This window comes from Brienomyrus brachyistius, chromosome 5 (assembly GCF_023856365.1).
Source record: "Brienomyrus brachyistius isolate T26 chromosome 5, BBRACH_0.4, whole genome shotgun sequence".
Taxonomy (NCBI): domain Eukaryota; kingdom Metazoa; phylum Chordata; class Actinopteri; order Osteoglossiformes; family Mormyridae; genus Brienomyrus; species Brienomyrus brachyistius.
Window position 1 is genome coordinate 7,461,023 of NC_064537.1, and position 13,976 is coordinate 7,474,998.

The 13,976-nt window shown below is 45.6% G+C and overlaps 1 protein-coding gene across 3 annotated transcripts; it reads left to right on the forward strand.

Moving 5' to 3' along the window:
* The first annotated feature begins 234 nt into the window (after window positions 1-234).
* Window positions 235-13,159, forward strand: LOC125743068 (amine sulfotransferase-like). 3 transcript variants are annotated; one of them, XM_049015703.1, is made up of 8 exons: window positions 235-260; window positions 7,266-7,353; window positions 8,278-8,455; window positions 10,579-10,784; window positions 11,349-11,475; window positions 11,675-11,769; window positions 11,947-12,127; window positions 12,665-13,159. In XM_049015703.1, exons 1-8 carry the CDS (start codon window positions 250-252, stop codon window positions 12,790-12,792), a joined length of 1,014 nt encoding a protein of 337 aa, XP_048871660.1. In that variant the 5' UTR covers window positions 235-249; the 3' UTR covers window positions 12,793-13,159. The 3 variants fall into 3 exon arrangements, with proteins under 3 accessions (XP_048871660.1, XP_048871661.1, XP_048871663.1); XM_049015704.1 differs by lacking the exons at window positions 235-260; window positions 7,266-7,353 and adding an exon at window positions 1,003-1,023; XM_049015706.1 differs by lacking the exons at window positions 235-260; window positions 7,266-7,353 and adding an exon at window positions 8,041-8,189.
* The last annotated feature ends 817 nt before the right edge of the window (window positions 13,160-13,976 follow it).

The following is a 13,976-nucleotide window of genomic DNA, read 5'->3' on the forward strand; positions in this document are numbered from 1 at the left end:
ATGCATAATCTATAAGACTTAAACAGCTATGATAAATATCCATGATGGAATGGAAACGGTCACCTGACTAGCGCGTGACGTGTGGGTAACGGCCGGCGCCAGTCAGTAAAAAAACATGGAGTCAGAGAAAACGGCGTTGCAACGCGGAGTCGGAGTTTATCATCCCTGCATGACTTTTACGGATGTGTTAGGCAAACCCGCAACTTTCAAAAAGTTTGTAAGAGTGGAGTGCACTCGGGGACGATTGGGATGTGTAACAGGTTGTTATTTTACTTTTAGTTTATAATTATACAAGATTCTGTTTTCCTTTTTCTGTTAAACCTGATGAGTACAATATCCCTTAAATCTTCCCATGATGCTCTTGTCATGCATCGCGCCTCCCTCTGTGTTTTCCCCTTTATAAGGGTCCCGACCTCATTTTCTTCTGTTTGGTGTACTCCACACGCGGGAGGAGGTGAGGTTTTAGTGGCGGAGTCCCCCGTATTAATAAATCAGTTATAATTGATTTATTCATCATAAGTACGGGATAGAAAACATGTCTATACATAAGTATATACGTTGTTTTACTTAGTGCAGACAGGTATGTTTTCATTTGTATTAGATTAACATTATTTTCTGTATCATTTCCCATTTATGTTTAGTTTGAATAATGTGCGCGTGTTTCTTCTGGCGCGCCGGCGGGCCCATTGGTGTACTGCACAAGCGAGAAGAGAGAGCTAGAGGGCCAGAGCACATGAAGTTTACCCCTTTTCTTATTGTTTCCAACAGAGGTTCAATAAACTTCGGGAACGACAGCGGCGTCTATTATATCCCTTCCTTCTGCACCCCACACACACCTGATAACACCCTAAAACACAACGCGGAGTATAGTCAGTGACTGACCGGTTATATCTGGTGCCGTGACTCGGATCGTGCGTGAGAGCCAGTTCGAGGAAGGCGGACGGAAAGCGACGCTGGAAGAGCTAGCTGGTAGGGACTGATCAGGGCACATCTTCAGCGTTTATTCGTTTGGAATTCATGTCAGTAAGTTTTTTTCCCCCCAATGCTTAGCAAGCTGTACGCCTAAACGGCCGGTTGGAATTTAATTTACTGTTGTTTATTTTTACCTTGAGCTGCTGTTTATTTAGCGAAACGCGATTTAGCCTCGAGTACTTGCCTAATATATGCTGTTGGTAATGCTCTGTGCCCGCTTTCGGAAGCTGTTTTTTGATTTCTGAACTATACGGTTAATGTCACCGTAATATAACTTTACTCTCTGAGATTATCAAGTTTTTTTTTCTTTTCTCCCTACAGCAGTCGGGTACTTTTATGTTCTAACTGTGTAGAAGCATAACCTGACGGTGTCATTTTTCTTCTTCTTTCCTCTCTGCACCCTCTTTGATTCCTTAGGCACATATCTATTTCATAATAGGGGGCGGGGCTTATCTGTGTCTAGTGATGGGAGGGATGGAGTAGCGCTATCTAGACTTATAACGGCATTACACGGGTTATACTATGGGACCTAATACTTCCTCTCCTGTTTCGCAGTCCAACCCTATCCAGTTGGTATCATCACTGACTTGGCAAAACAGTTTGGGGATAATATTGCAGCTAACTTGTCCACCATGCACCAGCCCAGTGGTAGCTGGTCTTTTACTCACTCGTCTGACTAGTCTGCTAATGGTTCTGGACCTTCCCAGCTGAAGGTGGTAGTGCAGCCGAGCTCAGAGCCACCTCCGTTTTTTAAAGGGGACGGTTCTGACAAGTTCTCCATACATGAGTGGACAGACATGATGGAGAGATATGCTGCCAAGATGTCGTACACTTCCCAAAGTGAGATGTATGAATTCCTGATGAGCAGGTTGGCTGAGAGGGCGAGAGATGTTGTTAGGGTGTCACTTCGCAGCCAGGTTGGGTTAGCGCCTGCCCAACTGCCCTCTGCAGTCATTGACATCCTGAGATGCCAGTTTAGTGACTTTGCCCACTCCAACATTCCTATGAAGGATTTTTATGGTACCCTTCCGAAAGCTGGTGAGTCTGCTCTGGACTACTGGATAAGGCTTAATAAATCAATTGATGCTGTTGACGAATGTCTGCGAAGGAGGGGGAAGTGTGTTGATGATCCTAGTGTTGAGGCGGTGATGATGTTCATAGCACATTGCCCAGACCCCGACCTTGCTGTTTCTTTTAAGTTTAAGCCTGCAGAGAGGTGGTCTGCTGCTGAGGTGCAGGATCAGTTGGACAACCACATGAGTAGCATGAGGTTTCCTGTTGGGGCAACCCGTCGCCCCCAGTGTGTGTCAGCTCAGGGACAGTGTGTGGATGTGTCACCTTCACCCTGTTGTAACTGTAGGCTTGCCCAGCAGCCTGCCCCTGAATCTAGCATTTCCCGGCCAGTTTTTGTGCTAGTGTTAGTGGTTCCTTTCCAAATGAAGTTGACCAGGCTGCTGCAATGTCTCCACCTACAGCTGCAAACCCAACTATACCGTCTGGCATCTACCCGCCTGATTTAGGGTTGAGTCAGTTAGCCACTATGCTTGACAGTGTTTTAGCCAGGTGTTCAGCTGCCTTACCAGTATCCACTGTGTCGAGCACCCGGCAGTCCTGGCGTTCACGGAACTCAATGAGCCCTGCAAGGTTTGTCAGGCACAAGATCGTTCTACCTATGCTCACTGTAGACGAGAACGGTTGTGCCGTCAATGTTTCAGTCCTGACCATTTCAAGAACCGGTGTCTGCGCTCCTCTTCCTTACCTCACGTGGCTGGGTCATTGTCATCCCCGGGGGCTGCTTTAAACTAACCAGCTCATGTCAGGGGAGGGGTGGCATGGATGAAGAGGTGAACTCCCTCACTGACCTGAAGTCCATTTATGAATCGTGTTCCAGCTCACTCCCTCGAAGTTGGTTATCTTTGTGGGATCACAGAGACTTGAAGGTGTTGGTGAACTATTTTATGCTCCAGTGGCGATCAGCGGCAGACACGTGCTCAGGTGCATGCTTGATACTGGCTGCATGTCATGCACTTTTAATGAAGAGGCAGTGTCTAGTCTGTTGGCAGCTGGTGTGCCTATGCATCTCCAACCTGTGCCTGATCAAGTGGTTCTCGTGGGATGCGGTGGCTTAATGACAAAACCTTAAGGCATTTACGAACCTGACATTGAAATTTATGTTTTGCAGTTTTCAGTACCAATACTTGTTGTTTCTGGCCAGAAGAATGATCTTATTATTGGCAGTAACGTTCTTAGACCTGTCAGTCAATGAAATCTTCTGAAAAATAGTGAAAGCTCATTTCTTCTGATTCCTGTGATGCTGAGTGTGAGCAGTTTCTCCAGCTCCTCAGTTGTATTTCCCGTTGGTCTGGCCCAGCTCTGCCCAGCAAAGTGGGTACTGTTAAGCTGGCCCAAGCGGTCACACTGCTCCCACAGTGTGAGCACATTGTATGGGGGAAGTTGCCACCAGATGCTCCGCTCTCACCCGGGAGCACTGTTATTGTAGAGCCGATCTCCTCTCGCTCCACGCCCAAGAACATTCTAGTGGGGCGGGTTGTTACACCGATGTGGGGGGATCGATGGGTTCCTATGAAAATCTTTAATGCTTCTCAGGCCCCTATCACTTTGCAATGTAATGCTAAGTTGGCAGATGTGTTTCCCTGTCTGGCGCTGGAGGATTTGTGCTTGACACAAGGCCTGTGTGAAAATGTACTTGTCCCTGATGGTGCTGGCCCCAGCCCACCCAACGTGTCTGATTCAGAACTGAGGCTGCGTGACTCTGGTTTGAATGACATTGATATTGACGGGTGTGAAGTATCATTAGATTGGAAACAGAAACTAGCTGACCTCGTTCTCTCATACCAGGATGTCTTTTCCAGGGGGAAATTGGACTGTGGAGAGGCCCGAGGTTTTGTGCATCGTATTCGGCTGTCTGACAAGCCGTTCAGACTGCCTTACAGTCGAGTGCCCCCTGCCCATTACCAGCAGTTGCGGGAAGTCTTGACGGAGATCGAGATGAGGGACATTATCACCAAGTCTGTGAGTGAGTTTGCCTTACCCTTGGTGGTGGCTTGGAAGAGGGATGGGGGACTGCGCATATGCACTGACTTTCGCATGCTGAATGCAAAGACGGTGAAAGATGCCCACCCATTGCCTCACCAAGCTGATTGCCTTGCAGCCCTTGGCGGTAATGGAGTTTTCAGCACGATGGACCTCACATCAGGGTTCTATAATATCCCTTTGCATGAAGCTGACAGGCATTACACAACCTTCACGACGCCCCTAGGGCTGTATGAATACAACCATTTGCCTCAAGGCCTCTGCAACAGCCCAGCGTCATTCATGCGCATGATGCTTAGCATTTTTGGAGACCTCAGCTTCTCCAGTCTGCTCTGCTATTTGGATGATCTTCTTGTGTTTGCGCCGTCAGAGAGCGAAGCTTTGAAACGCTTGGAAGTGGTGTTTTTACGCTTACAGGCAAACAACTTAAAACTTTCCTAAAAGAAGTGCTACTTCCTTAGGAGATCTGTCAGGTTTTTGGGGCATGTAGTGAGTGCTGATGGTGTTTCTGTTGACCCAGAGAAAGTGAATATGGACTTCAAGGATAGGGACTTGATGGAGGAGGATGGCTGTACCCCTTCCCAGAGGAGGGTACGATCCTTCTTAGGAATGGTTATGTTCTACCAACATTTCATTCCTGGCTGTTTGTCCTTAGCGAAGCCCCTGTTTGGGCTGACTGCTGTTCAGATGCGGATATGTAGAGGGGCCAGATGGCATAGGAAACCTGGGACATTTCATGGGCTGACCCCCCAGGACTGGACGCTGGCCTGTGCAAAGGCTTTTGCTGATTTGAAGCAGGCTCTGCTGGAGAGCGTTATACTGGCGCACCCAGACTTTGATCTGCCATTCATTTGTCGACTGATGCTTCACTGGATGGTCTGGGCACAGTGGTATCTCAGGTGGCTGAAGGGGAAGAGAGAGCCAGACCAATCGCATTCGCTAGTAAGTCGCTCACACGCAGCCAGGCTAATTACCCTGCTTGCCGCCTGGAATTTCTAGCAATGAAATGTGCGATAAATTTAGCCACTGGCTCAAAGGTCACAGTTTTACGGTTTGGACTGACAACAATCCCTTGTCATACATCCTAACCAAACCCAAACTGGATGCCTGTTAGCAGCGCTGGGTAGCTAAATTGGCGCCGTATTCCTTCGACATCAAGCACATCTCTGGTAGGCTGAACATTGTGGCAGATGCCCTCAGCAGGGATCCATTTGTGAAACCTTTGTCCCAGCGTCTGCTGTCTGAGCCATACACTAGGTTACTCGATCAGTTAAGTGACTTGCAAGTTGACCAGGTTCAGGATGCTTTCCGGTTGACGCGATCATTGTGCGCTGTAGGTGCGTCTTCAGGATCTATGACTGGAGAGGAGGTTTCCTCTGTGCTGGGTGTGCATGATGCTAATGACTGTGCCTCTGAACACCGTGTGGCTTCTCTCATCACCGGGCTTCCCTGCAGTGAGAGAGAGTACACCGGTGTGGTGTCTTGCTTTGTATCCAGAGACTGGTCACTCAGCAGGGGTTCAACACCTAAGCTGAACCCAACATTCATGACAATGCTGGTCACCAGGGGCTGCCCTGAACTCTCGCTCTGGGTCAGCAGAGGTTCTTTTGGAGTGATACGGAGAATACCATTCGTCACTATGTGCGGACTTGCAACAGGTGTGTTGTCAGTAAGACCCATGAACCCTCTACAAGAGCCCCGTTAGAGAGCATCAAATCCTCTGCCCCTCTGGAGTTGGTATGTATAGATTTCTGGTCAACGGAGCATAATGTGAAATCAGTTGACGTGTTGATGGTCACCGACCATTTTACGAAGCTAGCGCACACCTTTCCTTGTCGGGACCAGACCGCAAAATCAGTGGCAAGGAAGCTGTGGGATAGCTTTTTTTTGTGTGTTTATGGCTTCCCACAGCGACAGCACTCTGACCAAGGGTCCTGTTTTGAGAGTGAGCTGCTTGCTGAACTTTTGGGGCTGGCGGGTGTCGACAAGTCGCAGACCACTCCCTATCACCCTATGGGAAATGGTAGCGCTGAGAGGTTCAACCGTACCCTTGGCAACATGCTGAGATCTCTGCCCCCGGAGGCAAACACAGGTGGCCACAGATGATGCAGACCATGACCTTCGTGTACAACTGCACCACGCATGAAACCACAGGATTCACTCCATTTTATTTAATATTTGGCCATGTGCCCCGACTGCCAGTTGACCTTGTCTTTATGAATGTGCCCAGTGACCCTTCGGTGTGCGATTATGATGCTTACGTGAAATTCCTAATGGGAGACCTGCGCTCGGCGATGCTTATGGCTCAGGAACACTCGAATGTCGAGCAGAAGCATCAAGCTGACCAATACAACAAGAGAGCCCGAGGCTCTGCTCTGTTGGTTGGTGATGTGGTACTGGTAGCAAATAAGGGGCACAAGAGGCAAGCGTAAATTGGCAGATAAATGGGAGCCGACACTGTATACAGTAGTGGACTTGAATCCCACCCTGCATATTTATATGATCAGGAATAGAGAGGGTGTGGAGAAGGTCGTTCATCGCAATCTACTCCTTGTTGCCAACTTCCTGCCCCTGCCTAGTCTAATGGACAAAAGTACTTGAGGCAGGTGTGTGACAGCAGATAGTTTGTATGCAAAAAAAAGCAAGTTTATCCATGTTTTTAATGTTCAGTGTGGAAGTTGGTGGTGCTTTTATTTTGAAAGGGTCGCTTTGTCAGCGTCAGCACGCGTTGCAAAATGCCGCCTGTTTTTGATGTCTGAAGGTGTGAAAAATCAACATTGATTTTTTGCATTTGAAAGGCATGCAAATCTGACGTCTCTGGCTGTTAATATTTGACATCTTTAGGCATAAAGTTTTAAGACGTTTTGGCCCCGTTGGCCTTCCATACCCCTACAGGTACAATCGCGTCATTGCATTGGGCTGAGAAGCATTTAAGGTGGACCAGATAATCCAAATAAGGAGCCAACTTCCAGCCTCGTCGTATCATGTCTAAACATGTAGGACGCCTGAATTCAACCTAAAACTTGATGACTACGTTTTTACTGATATAAAATAGGAAATTTGTTTAAAATAACACGTTAAAGTGTAAAACTGCCAGACCCTCTTTCATCTCTAGCTAGAAAATATCGACGAGTCCGGAGCACCGTTCAAATCACGCTGCAAAAATTGTATTATTCCTTAAAACGCATTTAAACCAGTACATTAATAAACACATGTAATGTGTTTTTATTCTTTTAAAGGTTAATGAAGCCGTTTTGCTGGCATAAACTGGTCTTGTCGATCACAACTGTTACGATCCCCAGTCTAGGGTTGAGGACTGACAGAAAGGTAAGGGAAAAGGAGAGAACAATGTCTTTGTCCGGCTCCCGCGAACACATCTCTCTGCTCCCACCCACTCCCGCAAGAAACTGTCAAATGTAGACCCCCGCCGCATGCTTCTGCGCCGAGTCCCGTGGGTGTCCCGCCCGGTTGCAGACCTCTAGCTCAGGGCTCACCAGGCAGGTTCGTATTTTTGCTCGGTCCCAGATCCTAGCACGCATGAACCAACCAGTCAGCACCAATGAATCCCCGGTACAGGTGTGCTGTGTCCTGGGATACAGCAAATATGTGGACCGTTACAGTGGGGCACATGGACCGGGTGCAGAATCACTGGCACACAGGAGACTCATGTGGCAGGCAATGCAAAAATAATTTAAAAATTACCGTTGCAAAATACACCTTTTATTCACTGGAAGACGTCACTTATGAACTAGGAAAAATACATGACTGCTCTTTAAAAAAAAAAAAATATATATATATGACCTGACAAATCAAAACCGGTACTTCAATCAAATCTTTTTTTTTTTTTTGTGTGTGTTATTGGCAACAACACTTTTTTTTCTCCAGTAGGGGAGGTTGTCTTAGTTGCTATTAAGGATCATAGAAATGAATGGATGGTTCCCATAAAGATATGAGTACAGGTTGGCCAGTGTGTGTGTGTGCGTATGCACACTAAATAGAGTAATAAATCTGTCACGAATATTTTTCAGACTTTGTAATGCAGTTTGCTGATAGCAGTTATTTAAACAATTTATCACGTGAACTGTGGTCTATTTAGATTAGGATATTTAGTGCCCTGCAATCACTGCAGAGTCCAGCCTTCATTAGACAGCTGGGAGCTTAAGGCACGTTTGACTTTTTTCATTTGTGCAGTTCAGGAGTGAGACTTGCAGTAGTAGCATCTTCATTTTGCACATCTGTCTTTTCCCACAGTACTTTCCATTAATGGCTCAGCAGGAGTACAAGGCGCTCAATGACTATCTGTTCGAGTATAAAGGAATGACCTTCCCCATAGGCGAGGATTACAACATTACTCCGGAGTTCATAGACAGCTTAGAGCACTTTGAGATCAGAGACAGCGACGTCTTCCTTGTCACCTTCCCGAAATCTGGTAAGTGTCATGGTCAGCTCGTTGTCTCAGTCTTTGGTGGCCCTTCCCTGTTTGGCCAGCAGACATCGCTGCCCATCCTGTCCCTCCTGTCGGTCTTTGTATTTCCCCTGGTTCCTGTCAGCCACATGGCTTAACGTGTTGAGCATGTGGCTCCTTACAAACCTCTTTCCTCGTGTGTTTGAATCCCACCTCCTCTGTTTTTATACTTTGTTCCCTAGTGTTTTATTGTATGAGTTTTTCTAGTTCCTGTGTCTTGTGATTTGTATTTGGTTTCTTTGTGCCCATGCTTGTGTTCCTACCTGCCTGTTATTCCCCTAGTGTAGAGTCTGTTTCCTTCTTTCTGTCAGTCTTAGTTTTTCCCCTCCCGGTTCCCTGAGTTTATTAAATGGTGGTGGGGAGGTGGGGGGACATGGCCAAAGCAACTCTTTTTAGTATCACCTGTTGCCTGTTCTTCTGCCTGCCCTTGTGTGTTTCCCTGATTGCTCGTTGTCCTGCACCTTCCCCTATTGCTTAATTTTCTCACTTCTGTCTTGTTACCCAGTTCAGTTTTCCTGCTTAAGTTCTTGCCTGAGTTGAGTTCTCCAGTGGTTCTTTGTTTGTCATGTTTTTGCTGTTTGATGCAAGTCCTGCCGCCTCCATTTTGTACTAAGTCGTTGTTTGTCCCTTTGCAGATCATTTGGTTTTGTTAGATATTTTATACCCTTTTAGTTTTGACCCCTCATGGTCCTTTATTTTTGTAGTGGTCCCGGTGTGTGTTGTTTTGCTTAATAAACCCCTTCTGTCCCGTGAGCTGCTAGTGGGTCGTCCGCAGTTCTGTTCTGACCTGCACTGCACTATGTCTCGCCTGCATGCAAAACCCACCTGGATTCGTGACCGTAAGATATTTGCACTTTATGAGTTAAGAGCTGATCATTTCAGCTTGTATTCCACTAAAATTTGTAACTCTACTTCTGTGCAAACATTAGTGAAAATATCACTGACTTTGTGTCGATACAGTGTCAGTAATTTTGTTCCCCAAGGTATAAACATTAATATACCCCCAATGGTACAAAAATGTTCCTGCGTCCACTTCTGTGCCTTAAGTACACTTACCTACAGCTAGTGTACAATTGGCAGACCCTTGAGGGTACAGTCCCTGTGACAAGTAACCCTCAAACGTAAAAATTAGTACTTTTTTTCTGACAGTGTATCAATCGCTAAACTTAAAATACATGATTGTGACTTTTGTGCTAATTCAAAGTGACAGTATTTACTTAGCTGTGACCTCTGGACTTTGTTCTGCGAGGGGCAGACACAGGGACAGACCGGTCACCAGGCATGTGCTATTTGATTGGGGCCCAGTAGCCAAAACCTTAACAGTATTCTTCAAAATCCCCCACAACTGCCAATACTGCTGGAGGAATCTGCACGTGGTGTGGACCATGTGACCTGATGAATTCCTGCCTCCTGTACATCTTCCTGACTCTCTCACTTTCCATGTTCGTCGCTTTCAGTGACTCACTGTCCAAGTATGATATGATCCTCAGATGAATATGACACATTTCTGACACGCTGTTTGATTCTCCCTCATTGCTAATAATCGGGCTAGCTTAATTATTAAACATGCATCCGATACTTTCCAATGTGAGCATTTCCATGCCCTTAACCTTCAGGCATTTACAAGTTTCTGAATCTCAAGAAGTTAAACATTTCCTTTTAAAGCTTCTCCAAAGCTTTAAACTTCAACCAGGACCCACTCAAGGCACAAGCAAACTAAGCAGCTGTTTAGGGCCCAGTGGCCACCAGGGGGCCCCCCCATCTGACTAGCCTGTCAGAATGGGAAGGAAAATGACAATTAGGTTACTCAAATACTGCTTAGGGTCCTGAAACGGGTTGCGCTGACCATGCCGCCCTCACCTCCCCACCACCATTTAATTATTTTGAATGAAGTGTTTCTACCATTGGAGACGGTAGAAACACTACAGCAAGTGGCAGTGTCGAACTGACATTTTTAGAAGTGATGGCGAAACCAGTGTGGGCCTGGAATGGACATCTGTGCTGGTCTCCCAGTATTTATCTCAGCCTGTCACCCCTCTCTCCCGCTCCCCCACCATCTGACCCCTTCATATCGCCATCACCTGCAGGTACTGTGTGGACCCAGCGCATAATTACCCTGCTCTTTAACGACACCTTTCCGGACGATGTGGACAAGTTCACGTACTTCCGCATGCCTTGGCTGGAATTCGTAGAAAAGAGTATAGATTACCACAACCGCCCGTCCCCTAGACTCTTCTGTTCCCACCTCCAGGAGCAAGTGGTTCCTAGAGGCTTGCATAAAAAAAAGGCCAAGGTGAGATTTCCAGATGTGCTAAAACTGGATATAGAGGGAAAGCATCTCATCAGTTAATGGATGGTAAACTCCAGGCCCAAAAACCGGTGTAACATTTGCCGCTATATCCAGCTGATAATTCAGATACAGGCGGGAGTGTTGGAGGGGACATGGATGCCCAGGCAGATTCCGGGGGGCCCAGCCCTATAACAGGGGTCCCAAAATATACCTTTGGGGCCCAGTCAGTAAATTGAGGGTCAATGTGGCATTTTGTAAGGGGTCCAGGAATTCTAGCTAAGCCTCTGAGTACAGGACTTTGTAAAGCAAATAAATGTGATGTTACACAGGGCTGTAAACTTTAGGCTGTATATCCCACAGTGCTGATGAGTAAAATGTGGTCATGCTTCATATAACACTGGAAAATTTATCATCACCCCCCCCCCTCCACACAAATGAATGAGCCCATGCAAAACTAAAGCACAAAAGAGATTAACAATTGTCTTTCACATTTCTATACAATGCTGTATGACACTGTGTAACCTGCTGCATGACACTGCATATGCCAACCGTATCCATTTCTCTCAGGTCATTTATGTTACCAGGAATCCCAAAGACATCATGGCTTCCTACTTCCACTTCTCCAAGATAATGATCAAGCTGGAACAACAGAAAGACATGGACCAAATGATGGACAGATTTCTTAGTGGATGGAGTGAGTGCTGCTCGGGGCCTTGTGATGATGCTCTTCATGTTCCTGGCTACGGTTCTTCCTGGTCTGATTCTGACATTATGGACGAGCATCAGACATGTGTCCATTGTTCTGTAGGGCCCTGAGGGTTAGGATATTGTGTTCATCAGAAGGTCGCCAGTTCAAATCCTATATACATAATCTTTATTACTGCTCTTCCTAGTGATTGGTGGTTCCTGGTTTGACCATGTTAAGGGCTGGTACAAGAACAGAGACAAGTACAACATCCTGTTCTTAAGCTATGAGGAGATGATCAAGGTGAGGAAAGGGGGCATGGTGCTCTGTTAAAGGATTTTTTAAAATGTATGTGTATGTGTCCGTTTTTTAAATACTACGTTTGTTGTATGCGGTTGAGGTAACGGCAGAGAAACAGGCTACTAGCCCCAGGTGGACTATTTTTGTTTGCATGTCAGCACACTTGTATGTCTCCTACAGGACCTAAGGTCCAACGTTGTGAAGATCAGCGAGTTCTTGGGGAAGAACTTGTCCGATGCCTCCATCGACAGGGTGGTGGAAATATCCACCTTTAAGAACATGAAGGATGACATCAAAGCCAACTACGAATCACTACCTAATTTTGTCATGGACAAAGACAAGGGGAAGTTTATCCGCAAAGGTGAGGAAACAGCTGTGTATTTTGATAAATCTGTTGTTAAATGACTCATCTATGGTGATGCACCTTTCCTAACGGTAAAGTGTTTATGTAATCTTAGGAAATTATAACTCTCTGGAAATATTAGCCATAACCACAGAACCCGATACAGGGTTATCAGGTCTCCAAAGGTCTGATTTTCCTTTCTGCTTATTTGTTTCTTTGTTGTTTAATACATTTAATTGAATTATTTTCCTTGTCCTGTGAAGTCAGTGAAAAATGTGGCTTCCAGTTAAAGGTGACAGAACTTTTTTTTAATGTCAGCAGAGATGTATTTATTTAGGTGACATTTCTATCCCAATGAATTTACAGTTTTCATACATTATAGAAATGTTTTACTGGAGCAATTAAGCTTTCACGCTTTGCTTTTTGCCCGCTTGGGGACTTTGACCACTAACCTTAAAGGTACGTACTGTACGTCGTCTTTGTCCGATGCTCTAACGGGCTGGTGCTATGCAGTACTGCTCCTGACGCCAAACTGCCTGTGTTTTTGTGATCTAGGTACGATTGGGGACTGGAAAAATTTACTGACAGTGGCACAGAATGAGAAGTTTGACCAAGTGTTTCAGCAGAAAATGAGTGACGTGCCATTAACCTTCATCTGGGACGTCGATGAGCTGCACGGATGACAAGCGCACGGAGACACTGTGACTTGAGTCATGAGTTGCGGTCCCACAGAAGATAAAAAGAAATGCCGATTCCTGGATATAAATGGACTATCACAGATTACACAACCTACTCCAACACAAAATGTCACCCTAACCACCCAAAATAAAATTTCAGATCAGATGTGGGGCAAGTCTCCTTCATCAGTATTATTAGCCATGTCCAGAATAACATTACATTGCTCATATTCAGAAACATCTTCCTCATCAGCTGTACCCCCCAGCAAAGGAATACATGCCAGATTCAGGGGTCGAACTATCTAAGATTTGGCAGAGCTCTTTTCAAATAAAAAAAACAAATTAATAAATGAATAAAAGTTTTCGGACCTTACTATGACATGTTCAATTCAAAGTTTGAAAGTTGTAACATCTTCTGTAACACAAAATAGTGCTTCTGATGAAATATCTACTTGGCCTCATTTTGTGGCTTAATACTAGAGTGTAAAGCAGGGTTGTCCAATCTTATCCACAAAGGGCCGGTGTGTATCCAGGTTTCTGGGGTAACCTGTAGGTCAGCTGTTCAAACCCACGTGTGAGGATGCTTCAGCCAATCAGTCATTTAGTTAGTAATGCGACCGACTATCATTCAGAATTTTGCAGTTTGGGAGCATGCTTACGTTTACATACTAACAATACATGTAAGCATTTTGACTCATGGTTAACACGATGCATATTGTGCTTTTCATTTTGGTGGCCCTGACTAATTCATTGGTGGAATTATTTGCATTTGAGACACGAGTTTAGTGTAAGTACAGGCAGCTAATCCATAGTACTTTGCGATGTGGATGAATTGTTTTGTGAAATGCTTTTATAGTTTTGAGAACATTAGGTGTGTTTCATGTGTGCAGGGGTGGCTTAATGGTTAAACACACTTGTAATTGAAAGTTTGCAGGTTCGAATCCCCACCCAGCACGACACCACTGAGATACCCTGAGCATGGTACCACTCCCAAGCGCTGCTCCCCGGGTGCTGAACTAGCTGCTCACATTCACATTGTCATATATGGGTTAAATGCAGAAGACACATTTTGTTGTTGTGCATTTCATTAAATGAAATGGGCCAAAATAATCAAGGTAAACTGTAATATATATTCCCTCAAGTTTATTTTAATAATCTACAATAGGAACAACAGATCAATGTTTGTGCAA